Genomic DNA, 27119 nt, shown 5'->3' on the forward strand with positions numbered 1-27119 from the left:
TTAGTGATTAGTTTTGAGGGGATGATGGTGTTAAATGCTGAGTTGTAATCAGTGAAGAGCTTCCTGATGCTCCAGTGCTGAGTGGAAAGCCAACGAAATGGTATCTGCTTTTGAACTGTTTTGACAGTAGGCAGATTGTAGTGGATCCAGGTCACTCCTCAGAAAAGAGTTAATAGCTTTGTAACCAACCTCTTAAAGCACTTCTGTCACAGTGGATGTTAGTGCTACTGGGTGATGGTCATTGAAGCAGATGGGTATCTCAGATTACCGAAGCAAGAGGTTAAAGATGTCCATAAACACTCCAGCCATTTAATTAATACATTTCAGTAGTTTTCAAGATGGTAAGGTGGGTCACATGCTATAAATGGCTCAGAGTATGAATGTCATGACTATGAAGAAACTTGTCTTTTCTGAGATTTTTTCCCCTCAGTCATTGTTCTTTAGAAACTACTACTCCTTTTCAGAGAGTAACAGTAATGCATGAAGCAGGAAAAAATTAGGGCCAATCATTACCTACGCATTTCAGCTCGATTTTTATTATGCAAAAAAATGCTGTTAGAAATAGCAGCCTGTTACCAAGTAACTTTAAAACATGTGCGTGCCAATAGTTTTAGTTCAATTTCTCATAAGTGCTCTGTTATTTTTTTAAAATGCTTGTTGATGACTTAATTTTTGAATAATACGTCAAAAATGAAATGGGTGTTTTTATCCCACTGAGGCAGTTCATGTACCCTGGGGTACACTTCTGAACTCTTATAATAAGATCATGAAAGGGAAATGCAGATTCTTTAATTAAAAGTGTTCTGTTCTTATTCTAGTCTCGCTATGGCAAATTCTTGTCGGGATATAAAATGACTGTACAAATCTGATCAGTCTTTCAGATATTAATGTAGATCAACGTTACAGTTACATTCATTGATTAAAAGCTGTTTTGTCAAGGAAGAACAGTAGAGCAGTGCATTGTATTTTTTTAGGGTTTGTCTTATTTAAGCATAAACTAATACTATATATATGTGCAGAGTAAGTTCCAGAATGGGGTAGTACATCAGTGGATTCTGTAGAATAACAAATATTCCATTGTTTAAGAAAGGCTTTAGGGATAAATGATGAGCTTTAGATCCATGGTAGGGAAATTATTGGGAAAGATTCTTGCACTTAGAATTTACCTGCATTTGGAAAAGTGTGGACTTGTTGGAGAAAGTAAGCATGGCTTTGTGCGGGAGGTCGTATCTCAAATTTAATTGAGCTTTTGAGAAAGCAGCAAAGATGATTGACAAGCTTAGGGTGATGGATGTTGTCTCCATGGACTTCAGTAAAGCATTTGATGTGGTCTCCCATGGTACGCTAATCCAGAAGATTAAATCACTTGGGATCCACAGTGAGTTAGGAAGTTTAATGTTGATTATAGTAGGCAGATTGTAATTGTGAAGGGATGTTTTTCTGATGGAGGTCTGTGACAGGTGTTCCGTAAGAATCAATTGTTGTTTCTGACATACGCAAATTATCTGGATGGAAATGTAGGTGGTCTTATTAGTAAGTTTGTAGACAACAAGAAAATTGGTGGAATTATGGGCAGTATGAAAGCTGTCAAATGATCTGGCGGGATATAGATCAATTGGAAATGTGAGTAATGAAATAACAGATGGAGTTTAATCCAGATGTGTGAAATGTTGCATTTAGGGAAGTCAAATACAAGAGAAATACATACAGTAAATGGCAAAAGCCTTAAGAGCATTATTGTCCAGTAGGATCTTGAATGGAAGTCCATAGCTTCCTGAAAGAGGCAACACAAGTGGATTGGTTAGTAAAGAAAGCATTTGTCATGCTTTATGAAAAATTAGTTAGGCCTGATATGGAGCACAGAATGTAGTTCTTACCACAGTACAAAGTTTACAAGTGTACTGTCTGGGCTGGAGTATATTAGCTCTTAGAGGAGGTTGAACAAACTTCGATTGCTTTCTCAGGAACATCAAAGGTTGGAGGGTGGCTTGATAGAAATATACTAAGCTGAGAGTTATAAATTGGTTTACACAGTCTTTCCAAAGCAGAAATATCAAATCCACTAGGGCGTAGTTTAAGATAAGATGGAGAAAGTTTAAAGGAGATGTGTGAGGCAAATTCTTTTAGAGTGACAGCTACCTGGAGCATGTTGCCAGGGCAGGTGGTAGGAGCAGATGCGATAGCAACGTTTAGGAAAAAATTTAGATAGACATAAGGGTGGACAGGGTTAGAGACCATGTGGTGGCAGATGGTAAGTTTAGATTGGCATCATGGTCAGCATAACCGTGGTGGGCAAAGGAGCTTGTTTTTGCAATATATTGTTCTATGTCGTATAGTTCTCCCCATCCTTTCTCTTGCGCAACAGCTACTACTCTATTAATTTGTGTGTTCAAATTGAACCAAACCCAAAATGTGGAGCAAGAATAAGCCACTTGGTTCCTCAGGCCTTTTCCACTATACATGAACAACATAGTTGATTTATGATTTTCCTGACTATGGTTTGCGATTAACCACATTTCTTGGTTGTTTTAATATTCAGAAATCTATTCTTCTCTGTTAGGAGTGTATTCAGTAACTTAGCCTCTGTTATCTAGGATAGTACATTCCAAAGATTCCTTGCCCCCTCACCTCCCCATCTTGAGTAAAGCAACTATAAATGGCCGCCTCATTCTGAGACTGAGCTGTAATTTTTGACTGCCTGGGTAAAACACTGCTTCTGTTCCCCATACCCCATAATTGCTGTTGGACTCGCTAAGAAATATGTATACTTTAAATTCCTACATATGTTGGTTATTGCTGCTCTTTTAAACTAGCCTTTAGTGCAGTTGCTCAATCCATGGGCATGCGTCCTTTTTTATACAAGGTGATCAAAATTGCAGGTGATGCTCTAGGTATGGGCATGACAAGACCGCTTTCATCCTGTAGTCAACTTGTATCCACATTGTATTCTATTTGCCATGTTGTTTCCCATTCACTTAGCTTGTCTATAGTCCTTTGTAGTATCTCTACCTTAAGCACATTTCACATTTCCACGTTGCTTTGTGTCTTCAGCAAACGTAGAATATTTTACGCATTGTGGCTCCCTTAATTCTTGTTTCTAATTTTAATTGTTTCATCTTAACAGAACGTTTAAAGTCTGAGGAAGGGCAACCAATGGTTTTGAAACTCAAAGATTGGCCTCCTGGTGAAGATTTTAGGGATATGATGCCAACTAGGTAATAACATTTGAATTTCATGTCGACATCTGGATAGCAAATACAAGATATTAGCATCTTACTGCTTGGTTTGCAGGTTTGATGACCTAATGAACAATCTTCCTCTACCTGAATACACAAAGAGAGATGGGAGATTAAATCTGGCTTCAAGACTACCAAACTATTTTGTGCGACCTGACCTCGGACCAAAGATGTACAATGCCTATGGTAAGTATTACAAATTGCATTGATGTGTTCTGTTGGTCCAGCATGGGGATATCAATATTTTATTTCATCCCCTTCCACAAACTTGTAGATCACAGCACATTTAACTACCAAGTTCAGAATTAATGTGTAAGATCTATTTCTATCTTGTAAAATCTCAGAAGATACCTTAAACTTCCTGTTGCACAGCAATCAGACAAAACATCTTACAGACTATTACCCTATACATCACAACGAAATGTAAACTTCTATCTTTATTTATTTATTGGTTGCCATATAGCGCGGATTAAGCCCTACTGGCCCTTTGAGTCACAATGGCCAGCAATTCCCCGATTTAATCCTATCCTAATCACAGGACAATTTACAAAAACCAATTCACCGATTAATCAGTACACCTTTGAGTCACACCGCCCAGCAATTCCCCAATTTAATCCTATCCTAACCACAGGACAATTTACAAAGACCAATTAACCAGTACACCTTCGAGTCACACGGCCCAGCAATTCCCCAATTTAATCCTATCCTAATCACGGGACAATGTACAGTGACCAATTCACCGATTAACCAGTACACCTTTGGACTGTGGGAGGAAAGCTGAGCACTCAGAGGAATTCCATGCAGTCACTGGGAGAACATACAAATTCCTTAAAGGGCAGCTGTGGGCATCTAAACCGGACCGAGGTTTGATCCATCTAAGGACATGCCAATTTGGAAAGGTCAAATATGGGCCGGAGCAATAGCAGGGGTCAAGCCCAAGGGCAATGGACAACCTGGTGCTTGAACAATTTAAATACTGAGCCAGAGGGACTGAAAAGGCAGGGTGTTGGGACTGGTGGCGATGGTTGAGCTGGTTCTGTTCTGCGATATTTTACTCTGCTCTCCTCGGTGCTGAGGCTGTGAGACTGCACCGGCTGCTACACGCTTCATGTCTGCGAACTTCCTGGCAATTTGCGATAAACTGTACGATAAACTCAAACCAAGGCTATGGCCCTACTCCGGCTGCTCTGGGATTCAAAGCTGTGGACTTAATTTGGTTCAGAATGCTGTTGCTTGCTTTTTTTGTTTGTATGATTTGTGCTTTTCTTTTCCTCTGCGCATTAGGTATTGGTCTTTTTTTTAAAGTGGGTTCTTTTGGGTTTCTTGCTTTGTGGCTGCCTGTAAGCAAACGAATCTCCAGGTTGTATAATTATACATACTTCGATAATAAATGTCCTTCAGATCCTTAGAACGTAGTCTTTATTTGTTTACCTTGGAAGAGTGGTTTTTGATATACCCCGTAGATGAGTTCCCTAGTGTTTCACTCAGACATAAATGATGAGCTACTTGTACACAGAAATCTACTAATGTATCTTATGGTGACTTTCCAGGTATATTGGAAGATTGCATATTTAACTGGAAATTCAGTGTGAGATTGAATAAGATGACCTGCTGGTTGAAAGTTGTATGAGTGACTGGTTCTTTTGTAATACTTCAGCATTCCTATTCATAAAAATAAGAATTCATTCCTATGATTTACTTATTGAGCAAAGTACCTCTTCTGTGTGGGTTGACATGCACTATAAAAATATTTTTTTTCAACTATTTGTTTTTCTCGGTCAGCCTGCTCTGATGTAACAAATTCTGGTTGAATTCATTGCTTAAAAGCTGGGAGGAAATTGCTTAAGTTTGCCATAAGTGCAGGTGTATTTTCTGTTTTGTGAGGTTGCTCTTTTATTTTCCATCACTGTCTTGCTTGTTACTGAATGTTTTATTCTGGGGTATTTTGAAAGTTAGAAATACAGTTGCAAGAAAAAAATTATGAACTCTTTGCAATTACCAGTTTTTTTGCATTAATTACTCATAAAATATGGTCTGATTTTCATCTAATTCATAATAATAGACAAACACAATCTGCCTAAACTAATAACACACAAACAATGTACTTCTCATCAGTACTGAGTACCCCATTTAAACAATCACAGTTTAGGTTCAAAAAAGTATGTGAACCTCTGGTGTAATGCCTTCTGCAAAAGCTATTTGGAGTCAGGTATTCCAATCAATGAGATTGTAGAGGTGCCCTGCCCTATTTTAAAAAAAAGGCACACAAAGTCAGGTTACTGATAGAGCCTGCTCTTCTCAAGAAAGATCTGTTTATGTGCACCATGCCTCAATCAAAACAACTTTCAGAGGATCTTAAAGAATTGTAGAGATACATGAAGCTGGAAAAGGCTATAAAAGCATTCCTAAAGCCCTGAGTGTTCATCAGTCCACAGTAAGAGAAATTGTCTACAAATGGAGGAAACTCAGTACTGTGTCTACTCTCCCTTGGAGTGGGCATCTTACGAAGATCACACCAAGAGCACAATGTGCAATGCTGAAGGAGGTGATAAAGGAACCGAAGGGTAATAGCAGAAGCCTTGCAGAAATCTCTAGAACTTGCTAAAGTCTCTGTTCCTGTGTCCACTATAAGAAAAACACTGAACAAGAATGGTGTTCATGGAAGGACACCACAGAGGAGCCCACTACTTTCCAAAAACAAAACATTGCTGCACATCTCAAGTTTGCAAAAGACCACTGAGGTGTTCCACAAAACTTCTGGGATAATGTTCTATGGACACATGAGACAAAAGTTGAACTTTTTGGCAGAAATGCACGCGGCTACGTTTGGAAGAAAAAGGGCAGTGCACACCAACACCAAAACCTCATCCCAACTGTTAAGCATGGTGGTAGGAGCATCATGGCTTGGGGCTGCTTTGCTGTCTCAGGGCCTGGACAGCTTGCAATCATTGAGGAACAACGAATTGAATCAAGACACTTCACAGAAGAATGTCAGGATAGCGGTCCTTCACCTGAAGCTAAATAGACGTTGGATGATGCAACAAGACAATGATCCAAAAAACAAGAGTAAACCAACAACAGAATGGTTTTAGAAAGAAGAAAATTAGTGTTTTGGAGTGGCCAAATCAGAGTCCAGACCTTAACCCTATTGAGGTGCTGTGGAATGACCTGAAGAGGGCTACTTATGGAGGATATCCCAGAAATATTGATGAACTGAAACAGTTTTGTATGGAAGAATGGTATAAAATTCCTCCTTGCCATTGTATTTGTCTGATCAGCAGCTACAGGAAGCGTTTAGTAGAAGTTATGATTAAACAATGAGTTTTAATAAAGACATGAAAAGTACAATTGTTTGTGTGTTATTAGTTTATGCAGATTGCGTTCGTCTATTATTGTGACTTAAATAAGGATCAGACCACATTTTTTGAGTAATTAATGCAGTAAACCAGGTAATCGCAAAGGGTTCACAAACTTTTTCTTGCAACTATAATTCTGCTTACCAGATTTCTGTGGTGCTGATGAAGATGCTATAGAAACAAAGGAGTTACTGATTTCTAATACAAATGGTACTTACTGGTCAGTCTTACTGATCTTCTACAAAGAACCTTACTGGGATGCACTCCATTGTAGAACTGATGATTTTAGACATCTTCAGCAATGTTGTGAAGGTTCAAAGAAACCTCTGAGTTGATATGTGATTTTCTCTCTGGTTCAATTGTCCGCAAAATCTTGGATATGAATGTAATTTTAGATAAGTCTCCAGAGCATTATTTTGTTACTCCTTTCAAATAATAAGTACTATTTGTCAGATCCCTGGAATTGTGAATTTTGTTGATTGTATATGGCACACTCAGGAGAAAACTGCTTCTTCCAGGGTTAATAACAACAGAAGATCGGAAAGTTGGAACGACAAATCTCCATCTAGATGTGTCTGATGCAGTTAATGTGATGGTGTATGTTGGTATACCAATAGGGGAGAACAACCATGAAGAGGGTAAGTTCATTCACTATAAAATTTAGTTTCTGGTGTTGTGCAACTCATTTTAGTAATGTGATTTCACTCCAACCATGTTTACTTTTATAGTGATGTCATTCATTGTGTAACATTCTCTACAGGTACACTGTCATCTGATTGCTGATAGTCATTAGAATGAACCTCTTGAATAGCTGTATTTAGTGTGGAAGATCTAAAACAATAGCCATGAGCAGTGGGTGTACATGTGCACAAAGATCTTTGGAATAATTCCTTGTCAAGAAGAGGTATCTGGTGTCTGGCAACAGTAGTAGGGAGTAAAAAGGAAGTCTAATGCAAGTGCAAGGAGGATGAAAAAGCATGGAGTTAAAATTATTTATTCCCAGGACAAGCAATATCAAGTTTCATGACTTCAAGGTTTGTTTACTTTGGACCCATGTGATTTATTGCAAATTGAAAATGTCAGGTTTTTTTTCCTGATATTCTTTTTTGCTTCCTGAGAGCGTAGGCTGATAGAAATGGAAGTGCTGTAGCTCTGTAGTTTCAAAAAGTACAGATTTTCAGGAGCTGCGTTATGCCCAATTTCCCCCTTGACTTCCTATTTCTCATTCTCATTCTCATATAAGAATCTTCTATATATAGTCCCTTATATCAATCTTCTCATCAAAGCTCTTTCCTTCAGAAATCTATTTAGTTGCTGCTTGCACTAATTCATAATCTCTTCTGTAGTCATCTCTGGTTGTAATAATATTCTTTATTATGGTTATAACATTTTTGTCATGCTTTCACAAAGAACTCTATATTTAATACTTAAACTGCAAATATCTAGCCAATCCCTTTTTCATCTTGGGCAGCTGGCATTAATTACAATAACAGTAGTATAATAGTTACATATGAAGTAATCTTCCATGTTGGGTTTTGATTTGGAAATTCAGCTCAGGTAGAGAAGAAATGGTAGAATAAACCAATCTAGCTTTAAGTGCAATTATAACAGCACATAGCCAAATACCATTTACTTTGCAGTTATCTCCTATTAAGTTACTTTGTTTGGATAGTCATATTGTCTGGATGCCATTATTTCAACCATTTAAGTTTAATTAAGACCAAAGCCATCATAATTTCTGTTCCCTTGGCACCAGTTCCATCTCTCACCTTAACTGAGAGATCCAGAGGCCGGTCCAGACACTTTTAAATCTTGATACAATTTTGCTACTGAGTCAAATTTCAAACAACATTAACAGCTGCAATATCAGGACTATGCTGGCCAGCTGCCAGTCTTTCACCCTTCGTAAACTTAAAGGCATCTCCTTTTCTGTTGTTCATGTACTAACTTGTGCTGAGTTCTTTTTAACCATTGTACTATTTTTGCCAGGTTATACTGCCTCCTTCTCCGGGATGCCTCTATTTTATAATTCTGAATCTTATTTTGAAACCCTCCAGTGGTTTGGCTTCACTGATTTCACTAGCTCTGTAATCATTTCATTTCCTGCATCTCTCAGATTACTTACTCTTCCAATTCTGGCCTCTTGCTCGTTCCTGATTGAATCACTGCTGACGTTTTCATTTAGGCAGTATTCAGTTCTGTATTTTCTTTCTCTAACTACTTTCTCCTACCTCATCCTTCTCCACCTCAGTAGATTTTATGGTACTGCTTAAATTCAACTTTTAGTTATCGATTTAAACTCATTGTCAAATTTAGCATTGAGACTTTTTCAACATTATGAATTCTGTATGAATTCAAGATTTTATTGAATATAGCACTTCAATGCTGATATTCCAAAATGTCGTTAGGAGTGGGTACGGTAAGGGATGTGGAGTGAATCCCCCAAATAACATTTTTGTAAAAATTGATCTGTATTAGAATATTTATTTTTAAAAACAGGATTTCATTTGATACTTCAGTAAATGATTTATTAAATACCACAGGAAACAATAAAATTTAAGAACCAACTGATAAAAATAGGTTTTGAGCTAATTATAGTATGTAGCTTTTGGAGTCAGTTGTCCCAATATTAAACTGGAATAATTTTTACCTCTTGTTTTCATATTCTGAATTCATAATTTGGACAGATTACCTTTGGTATGTTTGGATTTTAAAGAAAACTAAATTAGTTAAGTGGAAATAAGTAGAGCATAATATGGCATGTTTGGCTACTTGATGAAAAAAAATCATGTTGCTTAATTTCATTGCCATTATTTTCCAGTAAATTTTCATCTTTTGTTCATGAGAGTCTTGGTGTTGATATAGCTTATCAAAACTGCACATTTATAAAACATATTGTAGTTCAGATTCTGGGATAAATTGGGATATAACTGGTCACAAGGCTCTCTTTCCTGATGTCTTAAAATATAAAAATGTGTTGCACCTTTTAGAATTACAGACACTCAGAATCTTTTGTGCCACTGCCCCTCATCAGCTGTTCAACTGTCACCACCTCACTGCAATATTGAAGTTGCAACTTTAATGAAAATAAAACATTAATTCAGAGCATAAGCATATGATTAACTGATCTTCCTGCAATTTCTTGATGTAGTGATGTGGTACTTTGAAAGAAGGAGCACTATTTGTTTTCTCATCATTATCACATTGGGGCCACGGGCTAGTACTTTTTACTGAATGGAGTTACAGAGATCACTTCTTTTTTAAAAAAGAGACAAAACTTTGCATTTTCAATTAATTATTACAGAATATGACAAACTATAAATCAATGGCTCTGATATTTTTATTTTTTAGAACTTATTTCTTTTTAATCTGTTACAATTTTGGGCTACCTATTGAGTAGAGGTGATTTTAATTTTTGCTTTTTGTACTTCTGCAATGCACTTATTCATCTTGAGGGAATAGAGTACCAAACTAAGGATCTAGTATTGAGAAAACTATTAATTTTGATAAGTTGTAGGATCCACCATTAAGCCAGAATAGATATTCTTGGATGTATGCTTGCGTAGTGTATTGATGCTCATAGTCAAGATTACCATAATAATAATCACTGTTTTAGTTCTGTGCCAGCTGTTGCTTTTGGCACTGTACCAGTGTGTTCTAGCTGAATATCAGCACCTTTTGCAGAGGAAAGAATGGGTAATATCTCTTAAAATATTTAGCTGGATGATCTAGAGTTAGGTGAATTGATTAGAAAGATCCTATTAATAACTAAGCTTAACTTGGGTATAGATCTGTACTATATTTGGGGTGGAGTCTCTAGATAATTGACTTCATTGTTTTAGTTACATGATGAATTTTCTCCTTCACAGATACAGATAACAGTGGAGAAGCAGGTCTGTGTATTTTCATTATGTTTTTGAGGCATATAATACATTACTATAACTCTTCTCATTTATTTTCTCCATTGTTCATAAGATAAGGTGGTGGTGGCACAATTCCAAATTGTCAGGAAGTATATCATTCTGCAGCATTAATAATGGCTAAACTAGTAGTTAATAATTTTTGCATCTGGAAAAGCGGATAGATAGTTCTGTGTGTTTCTGTGTTTCTCTATGCTTGGACAAACGAGAGGTCATTCACTCTCATCTTGTGAGTTTGTTACCTTTATATCATTCCTCCAACTTTGCTGCTGATTAGCAATAATTTTTGATATCCTTTATGCTGCAATCTATCTTTGTTGAGGTATTTAGAGAAGTTTGAATTGATATCTTGGACCAATTCTTCATTCTGATGTTGCTTCATACTTTGTTCTGGCACAGTTCTAACTTGGAGTGATGACGTTTTATACCTGTATCTAATTACTTGTTAATTGGGGCTGATCTCTTGGCTTTTGAGAAATGTACTGTAGATTAAAATACCGCAAATGCTAGAGTTTAAACTCCTAAATTCAAACATTCCTCTGAATTTTCATTTTATTCTGATGCTTTGCTGTGTTTTCACTATCTCTTTTGATCCCTCTGGTCACCAGCTTTCAGTTCTCAACAGCAGCTCTGCCTCATCTTCCTATCTCAATCAATTCCATGCCTAACGTGTTAAAATCTTCCTCTGCCACCTTCATCTTGGCAAAGGAATTCTTCCATCTTTAGAATTCCCTATCTCTCCAAACCATAGTCCCTGCTATTTTATCCTTTCCTGGGCTGTAAAATGCCAGTGTGACTTTGTCCCTTGTTTTGCACTCGACTTTCTCACTCTGGCCTACACATGAATATGCAGCATTATTTTAGATTATGAGGACGCTCAGTCCTCTTTTATTGTCATTTAGAAATGCATACATGCATTAAGAAATGATACAATGTTTCTCTGGCGTAATATCATAGAAAACAAGACAGACCAAAGACTAACACTGACAAAACCACATAATTATACCATATAGTTACAGCAGTGCAAAACAATACCATAATTTGATGAAGAATAGTCCATAGGCATAGTAAAAAAAAATAGTCTCAAAGTCCCGAGTCGATCGACTCCCGAGTCCCCGATAGCGGTAGCAAAAGGGAGAAACTCCCTGCCATAAACCTCCAGGCACCGTCAACTTGCCGATACCTTGGAAGCAGCCGACCACAGCCGATACTGAGTCCATCCGTCCGAAAACTCCGAGCTTCCGAGCAGCCTCTCCGACACAGCCTCCCGAGCGCCATCGACCTTTCCCCGGCCGCTGAAACACGCAAAGCCGAGGATTTCGAGGCCTTCTGCTCCAGAGATTCCGGTTGCCACACAGTAGCAGTGGTAGCAAGTCAGACATTTCAGAAGTTTTCCAGATGTTCCACTATGCACTCACGTCTGTCTCCATCAAATCAGGATTGTGCACGATCCCCTACTTGACAGATGATAGATATTCATCTCCAGAGGGGCCACGCACGCTGTCGTCAGACTTACAGAGAACTAACCATAATACTTAACAAGTCTGTCAACAAGAGCCCTGTTATTGTTTGGTAAACTATCCTTTACCTTGCAGAAGCTGAGCACCAGCTCCTTATAATTCCTCTGGGCATTGATCCTTATACTGAACATCAAACCATCAGAAAACCACTTCATTTTCTCTGAGATCATACTTCCATAGTTCTGGCCTAATTGTTTACAACATCATATAACTCATCTCCTTCCTAATAGCTACAAATGGTTGTCTTTCTGAAGGGTGATCATATCAGCCGCCTCTTATTTCACAGAACTCATCTCTTTCTACATTAACCCTATTCCTTCCTTCATCCATTTTCTTTTCATCTATATCCGTAACATTTTAGATAGTATCATAAAATTTTAAACAGTTTAGCTTTCTGCTCCTAACCAGCTCACTTGAGCAATGGATGTCATGTCCTTTATTTCCCATGTCTGACACTAGGTAAGTCTGAGCATTCTTTTTTGTTTTCCCTATGAACAGAGGTCCCTTCCACTACCATCCTCCTTCAGAGTCAAAGAATCATACAGCATAGAAAAGGGCCCCTTAGCCTATCACATCTACCCTAATCCCAGTAGGCTGTTGTGCCTTGCTTATTCAAGTTTGTCTTAATCTTATTTGTCTTTGATTTCCTACCATTGGGGGAAAAAAAGGCTCCCATCTAACTATTTACCTTTTCTATATCTCTTATACTTTTATATACCTTCATCAGGTTATCCCTCAACCAACTTCACTGCAGTGAAAACAAACCTAGCTTACTAAACTCTCCCCATAACTATTGTCCTCCATCTAGGCATCCTCCAGTGTGATAACATCATTCCTGTAGTGAGCTGACCAGAAATGCACAAAATACTCCAACTGCAGTCTAACCAGCATTTTGTAATATATTGACCCTACTTCTGTATTCCATGCCCCACCTATGAAGGCAATCATGCCATAGAAACTTCTCACCACCCTTTCTACCCTTGTTGCCATGTACAAGGATCTGGACATTCCTGGTGCCATATCATTTACTATCTATATCTTATCCCTATTTGACTTCCAAAATACATCTCTCCACACTTGTCAAGATAAATTCTATCTGACAATGCTCCAACTACCTTTCCATCTAATCTGTACCCTGCTGTCGCCTTAGACAACCTTCCTCACTGACGACCAACTTTATCCACAAAGTAATCATACCTCCTACATTCACATCCATGTTGTTAATATACAACAAAACAAAGCTTTTAGCACAGAATCCTGTGGTAATCATCCGATCAGAAAAGCATCCTTCTTGACTACCCTCTGTTTCCTAATGCCAAGCTATTTTTAGATCCATTTAACTAGATTGAATCTCATGGCCTTAACCTTCTGGGCCATCCTACCACATGGGACATTGTCTTACTAAAGCTCATATAAAGAACAATATGAACATACTTCCTTCATCATTCTTAGCTTTCTCCTCAAAAATTTAAGTCAAATTAGTGAGATTGGATTTCCCCCACTCAAAGCCACGTTCAGTATCCCTGATCAGCCCTGCCTTTCAAAATATTCATGAATCTCTTCTGTTGGGACTTTTTCCCCCAGTTATCTACCCAGTACTGATGCAAGGCTTTGTGTGACTGAAGTCATTTTCACATTGAGCAATTTGTCCTTTAACATCATTCACTCTCTCTAAATAAAAGCAAGAGAGCTCATGTGAATCCAAATCATACCCAATTAATAAATTCCCAACTTAAATTTTCCTCATCTCTCTGGTATATTGATTACTGCATTGATGTGGCTTCCTGCTCTCATTATGGAATTTGCATAAGAGTGCTTGCCCTAACCTTCAACCAGGCTCCTCATTCTGTTGGTTATCATCTGTAATTCCCATTTCTCTAATGTGATAACTCCACTGGACACATTTTGTTTTCCCCTCTATATTTTTACCATTCCCTTTGCGACTCAATGGTTTGCCCTTGCACCTCCTTAACCTGTGCTCTCACGGCATCTTCCCATCTAGCTACTAGCAATGCTGACAAATTGTCCGGAATTCAAGGTGTTTGAGGTTCATTCACTTTGGCAGGTTTGGAGTTAAACGTAGGCTAAACCAAGTGTCATTGGTTAACTTCCTTCCCTGAAGGATATTAATAAACCTAATGAGTTTTTTTATATCAACCTGGCAATTGCATGGTTACTGGGAGTAGTTATTTTTCATTTTGGATCTATTTAACGATTTGATTTTAAATTCTCAAGCTGTCATAGTGTGGTTAAAGCTCTTGTATTTTGATCAGTGGTTCAGAACTCCAGCTGTCAGTCCACTATCTTAACTACCACATACTCTCCCATCTTTTCAGGTGAAGCAGCAATTGACTTGTACTACCAATTCAGTATGCTGCATTCAGTGCTCACAATGTGGTGGTCTCTTCATTTGGGGAAATCAAATACAGAAGGGGGAATACTTTGCAGCACACCTCTGTTCAGTCAACAAGGGTGAGCTTCTAGTTGCCTGTAACTTTAATTTGCCATCCCATTCCCAAGCTGCCCTCCGTTTTTGGCCTCCCACCTAGTTTGAATAAAGATAATGAAACAGAACTTCAACTACTGCCTTGACACTTAACCACCTTCAGGATTGATAGAAATTGGCCACTCCCACTTATGTATTTTACATTTCAGACAATTTTTTTCCAGCTTCTGGTAATTTCAAACCTCATTTAGCATTTCGTGTTTGCATCTCCTTCAGGCATACCTTTTGTTATACATTAGCTTTTACCAACTCTTTCAGCCTGCACCATTGCTAAATGTAACTGTTACAGACCTTTCATTTTGTCCTCTGTCTGGCCATACATTTCTGCAACTTGAAATGTCATTTCTAACTTTTAACTCTTGTCACGCTCTCCACAGATGCTGCCTGACCTGCTGCCTATTTCCTCCTTTTAAATCTCAGATAGCACCCACTATTACTTTATTTGATCGATTCATCTGTTTGATTCTCAAAAGCTCGATTGTAATGTTCACTGTCTTATAAAAGAGTAAATTTTATTTACTCATCTGAACCCAGTAGTTTTTTTTAAGAAAAGCAGAGCATGTAAGCATGTTTTCTCCACACTTTTTCTTGGGTCTTCATTATGTTTAATATATTTTAAAATGTATATCAGATGATTAACTGATGCAGATTAAGATTCCTAATAGTCATCTAAGATACAAAAGCTTTTCATAAATTTTGTGGTATGCAAGTAATTGGAAGTTAAATGATGGCTTAGCCACCATTTTGAGTGAACAAGATTGTATAAAATAATGGTGAGTCTTTGAAAATTAAAACAAGAATTTAAAATTGAGCATTAAATTTTGTTGTTTACAGTCTATCTTTCATTGTTTAATAATTTATAAATATTTAATTACAATGTTAGCATTACAGAGCTATAGGTTGTAGAGATAACTGGGTACTAGGAACCCAATCTGCATCAGTCAGTTAATTCAACATGGAATATTTTACCATGTGTTTCTTCATTCCCAGATACGCCCGTTTAGTCCTTTCTTGCCAGCTTGTCAACTCCGAATCTTCCATATGTAAATTGAGCTTTTGTAAGACTCACCCCAGCTTTCCTTGTCCTGCCTACTCATTAGTACTGTTCTTTGTTATTGTAACTTGCTGCTTGGTCTCATGAGACCTCCTATTTAAAGTTCTCTCTCCTTAGTGCCTTGCTGCTCTGCTGCTCTCTACAGTTACAACCTTTTTCAGGTCATGTCCTCATCTCCCCCCCCCCCCCCCCCCGCCTTCTGGCACTGATGCCTTCTGCCACCAAAGCTCACAGGGTGCAGTTCCTATCCTATATATGTCCCTTAGAGCGTCTTCTAAAAGCCTACAGCTTCCATCAATCTTTTGGTTATCTCAACATTTGCTTCTTTGTTTGGCACTTATTTCTCATGTCTCTTAAATAATAGCTTAGGATATTTTGTTTATGCTAAAGGTATTGTGTGTCATGCATTGTTGTGCTGTATGTGATCAGAGGTAATGAAGACCATAGAAGAAGGTGATGTAGATGAGGTGACGAAGAAAAGAATCCATAAAAGCAAAGAGAAGGCAGGTGCACTCTGGCACATCTACGCAGCGAAAGATGCTGAAAAGATCAGAGAGCTGCTGAGAAAGGTAAGTTTTAGATTGAACTTCATTGTGAATGGCTGTTGATGAAGGCATTTCATTGAATGATACCATTATGGAGTGTTGGAGTTGCTCGACACTAATGATTGGAAATGAACCCATTGAATCTTTTTTTAGGCAATATTGTTATATTTTCATCTTTCTCTGTAAAAAATAAATAAATCAAACAACAACCCATTCTAACCTCCTTTCTTTATTGCCCTGTGTGAACACTTGCTCATTTTTAAACAGCCATTATTATTTTGGTAGTATGGCCTTATACTGTGACACTTCTATATGCCAATCAACTCAGAATCTTCCATGATTCTTGTTTTAGACATTTTATAACTTTTTCTTTTTCAATCTTTTTATTAATTTCAGCATCATAAACATTACAGAAAATAGATACAGAGCAATTGGGATTACATTATTGATAGATAGTTATACAAGTATAAACTCAATTGACACATAATTAAAGAACCTCCCAAAATCTCAAGAAGTACAAATATAATATAAGAAAGTATATTATGAAAAAAGAAAAATAAATATACCTCAAAAGAAAAAAAAAACTAAACCAACTAGAAGAAAACTAAATTAAAGAAAAAAAAGAAAAAGAATGGGCTATTATAATACCTTAGATGAAACCATTAGTGTCGTTAACTCCGCTCCGCTCCGCTCCCTGTATATGGAGTAACAAAATAGAATTGGAAAGGGTCAAATTACATCATAATTATAACTTCTTTCTGATATCATAACCTTCAAACCATTCTTGGCCTAATTTCTGATACTTAATTGGGGGAAATAAGCTTTGATCAATGCAATATTGAACTGCGCTAATGGAAATTTTTGCAGTGCAGAACATTTTCTTTCAAACGTTGCAACTTGTCTCCCATTTTAAAGTGTATTAATATGGTATTGTAGGAAAGCAAAGGTATGGAATGAAAGCCATTCCCCACTGCAATTCATCTTTTCTGTCCAAACTATTCATCCAGTTAGCTTAATTTTATCATTCTCCAATTTTTTACTTCCTGCCCAAGCCAGAAATCAAGTTTCAGAAAGTACATTCCCAGCATCATTCTCATCTCCTCTGGACCCCCTCCAATACCAGCATGTCCTCTCTTAGATATGGGGTCCAAAGTTGCTCACAGTACTCCAAATGTGGTCTGACCAATGCCTTGTAAAGCCTCAGCATTACCTCTTTCTTTTTATATCCTAGTCCTTTCAAAATGAATGCCAACATTGCACTTGGCTTCCTTGCTTCAACTCAACCTGAAAATTAAACTTTATGGAATCCTGCACAAGGACTCCCTATTTCCTTTGCACCTCCAATTTATGAACTTGCTCCGTTTAGAAAATAGTCTGTGCTTTATTTCATAACATGCATGACCATACACTTCCCTACACTGTATTCCATCTGCCACTTCTTTGCCTATTCTCCTAACCTGTTTAAGTCGTTCTGCAGGTTCCTTGCTTCCTCAACACCACCTATCTTTGTATTTTGTATCAATATGTACTGATTGATCAATAACAGCAAGAACCGTTAGGCTGGGTAGCAGTGTTTTCTCCAAGACTGAGAACTTCTGAACATCCTGCCACCACCCAATACACACTACTTATGCCAGTGCTAGTTGCATAATACTGTTGTTTATTTAACGATATGCTGTATATACATTGTATGTCAACTTGTACATCTATAGAATAATTTTTATAGTCTGTTAATGATATTAATACCCCTTTTTTTAATTTATTCTGTGGTACTAGGCAGGGTTGCCTTCTTAGTCCATTACTATTTGATATTGCTTTGGAACCGCTAGCTATTGCCATTCATGACTCCCCTAATATATTTGGTATTACCAGTGGAAATGAGACTCATAAATTATCACTATATGCAGATAATCTACTATTATGTATTTCTAGCCCAGGAAAATCTTTTCCGGCAGTATTAACTTTGCTTGCTCAGTTTAGTAGCTTTTCCGGTTTTAAACTGAACCTAAGTAAGAGTGAACTCTTTCCATTAACTATGCAGGTTCCTATTTATAGAAATTCTCCATTTAGACTGATTACTGATTATTTTACTTATTTGGGAGTTAAAATTACTAAGAGACATAAGGATCTATTCAATTTCAACCTTTTACCATTAATTAATCAGGTTAAACAACTGATTACTAAATGGTCCCCTTTGTCTCTATCATTGATTGGCCGTACTAACGCTTTTAAAATGATTATTTTACCCAAATTTTTATATTTTTTTGATATTATTGACTCTAAAATCTCTTCTTATATATGGCAAAATAGAAATCCCAGATTAAGTAAAAAATACTTACAGAAATCTAAGAAAGAGGGTGGTTTGGCATTGCCTGTCCTAAGGTTTTACTACTGGGCAATTAATATCCGATACTTAATATTTTGGACACAAGATTGGAATATAACTCACATTGGGTAAGCCTTGAAGGCCATTCTGTACAAGGGTTTTCTTTAGCCTCCATTTTAGGAACTTCATTGCCTTTTGCACTATCTAAATTGAATAAACAAATTTTCAACCCTATAGTTAAGCATACATTGCGAATATGGTTTCAATTTCGTAAATTTTTTGGCCTGAATGAATTTATGTTATCAAGTCCTATTATATCTTATTTTTTTTTCCAACCTTCGGTAATGGACCAAGCCTTTTTGATATGGAAAACGAAAGGCATAATATGTTTTCGTGATTTATTTTTGGATAACTGCTTTATGTCTTTTGAGCAGTTATCTGAGAAATTTGATTTGCCTAGATCCCATTTTTCTAGATACTTACAAATAAGAAATGTTTTAAATATTACGTTGCCTACCTTTCTGACTTCTAATCCTTCTGGCACTCTTGATAAAATTTTAGGTTTTAATCCTTTGCAGAAGGGATTAATAGCAATAATTTATGATATAATTATGAAATTACAGCCAGATATATCTGATAAAATTAAAAATGAATGGGAAAGGGAACTTCAACTTTCCCTACCTACAGAGAAATGGGATAAAATTTTTCATTTAGTTAGCACTTCTTCTATATGTGCTAAACATACTTTAATACAATTTAAACTAGTACATAGAGCTCATATGTCCAAAGATAAATTAGCTCGTTTTTATTCCCTTATAAACCCTACTTGTGATAGATGTCATTCTGAAGTGGCTTCTTTAACTCAAATGTTTTGGTCCTGTCCTCTTTTGGAAAAATATTGGAAAGACATTTTTGATATTACTTCAACAGTTCTATGCTTTGATTTAAAACCCATCCTATTACGGCAATCTTTGGATTGCCAATGGTAGAACATAGATCTTTGTCTTCTTCAGCCTGTCGAATGATAACTTTTGTTACTTTAGTGGCGAGAAGATCTATTTTGTTGAACTGAAGGGAAACTAATCCTCCAGCTACATTCCAATGGTTTTCTCAAACCATATTAAGTTTAAATTTAGAAAAAATTATTAGTGATGTTTTTGACCCTTCGGTTAAATTTGAAGAAACTTGGAAACCTTTTATGCAACATTTTCATATGATGTAATCTGACCTTTCCGAATCTTTTTTCTAAACTTAAATTATATGATGAGAGGAGCAGAGTTAACGACATTATTGAATGTGTCTGATACAAGCTGTTGGTCTAGCTCTTTTCTTGGGGTTTTTGTTTTCTCTTTTTCTTTTGGGGTTTTTTTTTTGTTTATATATTTTTTTTCTTTTTATTTCTTTTTTAATGTTTAATCTCATTATGAGTTTGGAAGTCTTTTATATCTATGTTACTTAAAATTCATTTTATTTATACTATTTTCCCAATCTCTTTGTACCAACTTTGTTATTGAGTTTATAATTTTGAAAAATTAATAAAAAGATTTAAAAAGAAAAAAGTTAATGTTATTAATAGTTTTATGTACTGTATGTGATATATGTACTGTTTGCATTGTAGTCCCAGATGAATGTTGTTTTTTTTTAGCTGTATACACATATACAGTTGAATGACAATAAACTTGAACTTGCAGCTGCTCATCCTCAAACCCCGGTGAACTTGCCTCCAGTATATAACACCACAAAACACTTTTGCAATTTGGGTATTTTTGTTGCTTCTTCTTGCATTCTCTACTTCTTAAAAAATATTTTTTGTAATCAAAATTGTAGACTTTACCCTGTATTGCTCAACTTGACCACAACATATTCTTGGTACTGCCTTCTTCATTCCTGCAACTCCCTTTTCTATCTTGTATCTCAGTGATTTTATGTGCTTTTTTAGACTTGTCTTCCCACATTCTTGGAATACAGGTTTCCCCCGCCATCCGAAGGTAGAGCGTTCCTGTGAAATGGTTTGTAAGCCGAAATGTCGTAAAGCGAAGAAGCAATTACCATTTATTTATATGGGAAAATTTTGTGAGCGTTCGCAGACCCAAAAATATCCTACCAAATCATGCCAAATAACACATAAAACCTAAAATAATAGTAATACATAGTAAAAGCAGGAATTATATGATAACTACACAGCCTATATAAAGTAGAAATACTTTTCCACAATCATTACTGAACTGTTCTCTGTAGTGAAAATCTCACGCAAGCACTGTCGGCAGAAAATCTCACACAAGCGCTGTTGGCAAAAACACGGCGCAAGCGCTCTCCAGTAACCTTTAAGCTATGAAGCTGCCAAATCATACCAAATAACACGTAAAAATACACAGCCGATATAAAGTAGAAATAATGCATGTACAGTGTAGTATCACTTATGGGAATCGGGAAGATAGCTTGCCGAGCACACTGATGATGGTGTGTTAGACTGAGTCGTCGCAGGTTGAGTGCAGTGGCCCCCACCCTCCGGGCTGCCGAGCGATACATTGCCGCGAGGCACGCAGGGGTCCAGCGGTAGCCGGGAGAACACAGCACACCTTTAGGAAAAAAGCCGAAATAAACATGCTAATTAATTAGGTGCTGACCGGCACGTAATTGTTGGCCCAGATCAGTACCGATTGCCAATTGCATCGCCTTTGATCTGGGCCGACATTTACGTGTGGGGCGGCACCTAATTAATTAGCATGTTTATTTCGGCTTTTTTCTTAAAGATGTGCTGTGTGTCTCCTGGCTACTGCTGCATTCTCCGCGAATTGGTACAGTATCTGCGGCCCAGGTGTTGGGGTGGTGGGACACTGGGGTGTCATCTCGTCGTCTGTTTCCATTAGAGCAGGCAGCTCATCTTCTCCTATGACTGCCCGCCTCGATGTCGAAGGTCAAGGTTCGTTGTTTGCTGTGGCTGATGTGGAAGGCTTGCTTGACTGCTGAGCCTCGCGCGTTTTTCTATCATACAGTTCTTTGTAAGGACTCAAACTATCTTGCAAATATCCCCTAGACCTACGTACCCTTTCAAAATTAAAGTCGTACTTTATCATTGCAGCAAAAATCTCACGCAGTTGCTTCACGTTCGGTTCGCTACTGCATTCGGTTTTGATTGTTATCCTTTCCTCTTCCAATTACATCAGCTCTTCATCTATCAGTTCTTGGTCATGGGATGCCAAAACCTCTTCAACATCATCTTCATCAGCTTCCACAAGCCAAACTCACTTCGCCCTTACTTCGTTCACCATGATCGATACGCTTAATTATGTCTAGTTTTACGCTAAGTGTAACACCCTTACGAGCTCTTTCAGGCTTTTCCGATACCTTAGAACTCATCTCGCTAACGGCTGCTCACAGGCATGTGTTAAGCAATGCCCTTCCAAATCCGGGGGAGAGCGGCTGCTTGGGTCGCGCGCTGAATTTTTTTCATAACAGTGAAAACACCTTCTGAAAGTGAAAACAGGGTACTAATGTAGGTCTTTCGTAACAGTGAGGTTTCGTAAAGCAAACGTTCAAAAAGTGGGGGACACCTGTACTAATTATGCAGATTTGTTTTCATCTTTGGGTATAGTGGGTTACTCAAACATAGTACCCATTGGGAAATTATTAATGGATATTCCATCCTCAAGTTTTCCTCAACCTTAGTAATTTGGCTTCCTCAGCACTGCTAATAGCAAAATCTACTAAAGTGACTTTACAGTGAAGATCTATTTTCATATTGTATTTGGCCTATTGTATGCTTAGTCCCAAATTTTACTACTAATGCATCTTGCATTCAGCTTTACTTTCTAGGTCATTTATGTAAATACAGTCTATTGACTGCCAGAAGTCTATGTTCGGTACTTTGAGATCTGTCCACCCTCACTCAGGTTCTTCTCCTTGACTTTTTTAAAAGTCTTTCATAGTAATCACAATTCCTGTTGGTCGTCTCACCGCAAGACATGATCTCATTATCTTTTTCTGACCCTTTCAAGTCAAGTCAAGTTAATTGTCATTTCGCTCATAAGCTGCTGGTGCAATACACAGTAAAAATGAAACAACATTCCTCCAGGACCCTGGTGCTACATAAAACAACACAAAACTACACTAGACTATGTGAGACAGCACAAGGCTACACTAGACTACGTAAAACAACATAAAAACTGCACTGGACTACAGACCTGCACAAGACTACATGAAGTGCACAGAACAGTGCAGGGCAGTGCAATAATTAATATACAAGACAATAGGCGCAGTAGAAGACAAATTACAATATAATAAATGATGTAGATGTTAGTCTAGACTGAGTATTGAGGAGTTTGATGGCTTGGGGGAAGAAACTGTTGCACAGTCTGGTCGTGAGAGCCCAAATGCTTCAGTACCTTTTGCCAGATGGCAGGAGGGAGAAGAGTTTGTGTGAGGGGTGCGTGGGGTCCTTCACAATACTGTTAGCTTTCGGGTGCAGCGTGTGGTGTAAATGTCTGTAATAGCGGGAAGAGAGACCCCGATGATCTTCTCAGCTGACCTCACTATCTGCTGCAGGGTCTTGCGATCCAAGACGGTGCAATTCCTGAACCAGGCAGTGATGCAGCTGCTCAGGATGCTCTCGATACAACCTCTGTAGAATGAGGTGAGGATGGGGGGTGGGAGATGGACTTTTCTCAGCCTTCACAGAAAGTAGAGATGCTGCTGGGCTTTCTTGGCTATGGAGCTGGTGCTGTGGGACCAGGTGAGATTCTCCGCTAGGTGAAGCTATCAAATAGTTATTTCCTCGGCAGAAGTCAATTAAGTTAAATGTCATAATTGTAAGTTGTCATACAAAACACACTATATAATATATGCTGTTATCCACATTTAAATGTAACGCACTCTTGAATGGTAGGCTACAGAAAGGGCTACTGGTATGCATCCTTTGTATGCAGTGTACTTTTGTATGAGTGTACTTTTTTATCTCCACTTACTTTTCTGTTAATTTGATTAAACTATGACAGTGCCTTGTGATGCCTTAACATTTAATGTTTTATTTCTTGATTTTAATACTAGCATGACAAATCCTATTGAGATTCTGTAACTTCCAAGAAAATTGGTGAAAGTGCAGTCAAAATATATAATTTGATGTTTTAAAGTCAGATCTTCCTTTTGGCTTAGTATTACATTTGGTCATGAGTTAATGATCATATATACATACGTTTGGCATATTTGTGCTTGCCTCTTCTCTAGGTGTCGGAAGAGCAAGGTCAAGATAACCCACCTGATCACGACCCTATTCATGACCAGAGTTGGTACTTGGACCAGGTCCTGCGGAAACGGCTATATGAGGAGTATGGTGTGCAGGGCTGGGCCATTGTCCAGTTCTTGGGAGATGCTGTTTTCATCCCAGCAGGAGCGCCTCACCAGGTATGACATGTCAAGAAACAATAGACTCTACTGTTCGAGCAAAGTTAATGTTGATTTTTAAAAGTGTAAATTTGAGGTTTATAAGGTAAGGCTTATGGTAACCAAACAGAAACAAAAGTACTTAATTACTTTAAGAAGTTATTATAAAAATCTCAGTCTGGCAGATTTATTCATCTTCTACTTTCAGTGACTTCAGGTACTTAGCATTTTCATTACGGAGCTTAGTGCCCCATTTTATTCCTTGCCAGCTCTTCTTGGCATTGCAACAATGAATGCATCCTAGCTTTAAATTGTTATGTGGGATTCTTAAGTCATAAAAAGCACAAAATAAATACCATTTTTTTCCTCCTAAAAATCTTCGTTTTTTAAAGTAGGGAAGGTAAAGTACTGTCGCCCCTCCTCGTCATTATTCATTGCCTTTGCTTTATTAAACAATCTGAGCCTGTCTCTCTTCACATATGTTAAAGAAGTGCAAGTTGTTGGTTCTTCAGTGTTTATTTTGGATGAAGTGTGGTAATGATTGTATCTCTCCTTCAGGTACACAATCTGTACAGTTGTATCAAAGTGGCTGAAGACTTTGTATCTCCAGAACATGTCAAACACTGCTTCCGTCTTACTCAGGAATTCAGGCATCTGTCGAACACTCACACCAACCATGAAGATAAATTACAGGTATGATAATTTCATAGAGGAGTAGACAGGAGATTCTGTGGATGTGATAGAGGCACTAGGATGGTATGTTGTCTCAGATCAGGTCCGTGGTATTTTATAACAGGAGGATGAGTAGCCAGAAGCCTTGGTATATATTGGCACCAATTACGTGCGTAAGAAAATGGAGGAGATCCTGAAGAGAGAATTTGGGGATCTAGGTAAAAAGCTAAAAAAGTCCCCCATTACTACGCAAGCAAGGACAGGCAGATGATAGGGCAAAATTGCAGTCAGTGGGATGGGTTGCAATGTACCCGGGACAAAATCAAAAAGGGAGACAATGCAGGACTGAAGATGTTATATTTGAATGCTCACAGTATACGGAATAACATAGATGATCTTGTAGTGCATTTAGCGATTGGCAGGTATGACTTTGTGGGCATCACAGGGTTGTGGCTGAAAGAAGATCAAAGCTGGGAGCTTAACATTCAAAAATATATATTGTATGGAAAGGATGGGCAGGTAGGCAGTGGGGTGGTGTGACTGTTGGTAAAACATGAAAACTAATCTTTAGAAAGATGTGACATAGGATTGGAAGTTGTAAAATCGTTGTGGGTAGAGCTAAGGAACTACAAGGGTAAAAATTCCCATCAGGATCTTATGTGCAGGCCTCTGAACAGTAGCCAGGATGTGGGCTACAAATTACAACAGGAAGAAAAGCACAACAAAATGCAAGTGTCATAATAGTCATAGGGGATTTCAATATGTAGATAAGTTGGGAAAATTAGGTTGGTGGTAGATCCCAAGAGAAGGAACTTGTAGAATATCTATGAGATGGCTTTTTAGACAGCTTGTGGCTGAGTCCCCTAGGGGACTAGCTATTCTGGAATGGGTGTTTTGTAATGAACCAGATTTTGATTCGATAGCTTGAAGTAAAGAAACCTTTAGGAGGCAGTGATCATAATATGATAGAATTCATCCTGCAATTTGAGAGAGATCTATCAGTATTACAGTGGAGTAATGGGAATAGCAGAAGCTTGAGAGGGGAACTGGCCAAAGCTGGTTGGAAAGGAACACTAGTAGGGATGACAGCAGAGCAGCAGTGGCTAGAGCTTCTGGGAGCAATTAGGAAAGCATAAGATAGATACATCCCAAAGAAGTATTCTGAAGGCAGGATGATGCATCCATGACCTACCAGGGAAGTCAAAGTCAGTGTAAAAGCAAAAGAGAGGGGATATGATACAGCAAATATGAGTGGGAATTTTGATTATTGGGAAGATTTTAAAAACCAATAGAAGGCAACTAACAAAAGTCATAAGAAGTTAAAAAATGAAATATGAAGGTAAGCTAGCCAATAATATCAAAGAGGATACCAAAAACTTTTTCAGATGCTTAAAGGGTAAAAGGGGAGAGTTAATATCAGACCGTTGGAGTCATCGTAATGGGAGAGAAGAAAATGGTAAACAAACAAGTCTTCGCTGTGGATAATACTAGGTAGAAGGTACTCGGGGAGCTGAAATGTCTGAATGTAGTGAAGTCACCTGGACCAGATGGAATACACCCCAGGGTTCTGAAAGAGGTGGCGGAAGAAACTGTGGATCCATCAATGAATGCAGTGTCGGGAAGAGTATGGTCATCCACTTTGATAGAAGGAATAAAAGCATTGCCATTTTCCAGATGGGGAGAAAATTCAAAAATCTAAAGTGCAAAGGGACTTGGGGGTCCTCGTGCTAGATTCCCTGAAGGTTAACTTGCAGGTAGAGTTGATGGTAGACCTGAGGAGAGCTAAGGTACCGGTGAGCCCTGTTTCAATCCAGGGGGTCAGTGTGGACGTATTGGGAGGATTACAAATACCTGGGGATACGAATTGACAATAAACTGGACTGGTCTAAGAACACTGAGGCTGTCTACAAGAAGGGTCAGAGCCGTCTCTATTTCCTGAGGAGACTGAGGTCCTTTAATATCTGCCGGACGACGCTGAAGATGTTCTACAAGCCTGTGGTGGCCAGTGCCATCTTGTTTGCTGTTGTGTGCTGGGGCAGCAGGCCGAAGGTAGCAGACACCAACAGAATCAACAAACTCATTCGTAAGGCCAATGATGTTGTAGGGATGGAACTGAACTCTCTCACAGTGGTGTCTGAAAAGAGGATGCTGTTTAAGTTGCATGCCATCTTGGTCAATGTCTCCCATCCACTACATAATGTACTGGGTGGGCACAGGAATACATTCAGCCAGAGACTCATTCCTCCGAGATGCAGCACAGAGTGTCATAGGAAGTCATTCCTGCCTGTGGCCATCAAACTTTACAACTCCTCCCTTGGAGGGTCAGACACCCTGAGCCGATAGGCTGGTCCTGGACTTATTTCATAATTTACTGGCATAATTTACATATTACTGTTTAACTATTTATGGTTCTATTACTATTTATTATTTATGGTGCAACTGTAACGAAAACCAATTTCCCCCGGGATCAATAAAGTATGACTATGGTGAGGAAGGCAAATGCAATGTTAGCTTTCACTTTGAAGAGGACTGGAATATAAAACCAAGAATGTAATGCTGAGGCTTTGAGGCACTGTTGAGGCCTCACATGGAGTACTGTGAACAG

General features: G+C 38.1%; 1 protein-coding gene across 2 annotated transcripts in view; it reads left to right on the plus strand.

Moving 5' to 3' along the window:
• LOC140200380 (lysine-specific demethylase 3B-like) overlaps positions 1-27119 on the plus strand; it is a 132685-nt gene that overhangs the window by 98012 nt on the left and 7554 nt on the right. The window contains exons 20-26 of one of the 2 annotated variants that reach the window (XM_072263634.1): positions 3125-3215; positions 3292-3422; positions 7111-7230; positions 10462-10485; positions 16022-16161; positions 23687-23863; positions 24401-24535. In XM_072263634.1, coding sequence (XP_072119735.1) covers positions 3125-3215; positions 3292-3422; positions 7111-7230; positions 10462-10485; positions 16022-16161; positions 23687-23863; positions 24401-24535 — 818 coding nt within the window. The remainder of the gene's footprint in view (positions 1-3124; positions 3216-3291; positions 3423-7110; positions 7231-10461; positions 10486-16021; positions 16162-23686; positions 23864-24400; positions 24536-27119) is intronic. The other variant, XM_072263635.1, reaches the window with a different exon arrangement.

Source organism: Mobula birostris, chromosome 7 (genome assembly GCF_030028105.1).
Source record: "Mobula birostris isolate sMobBir1 chromosome 7, sMobBir1.hap1, whole genome shotgun sequence".
NCBI classification, from domain to species: Eukaryota; Metazoa; Chordata; class Chondrichthyes; order Myliobatiformes; family Myliobatidae; genus Mobula; species Mobula birostris.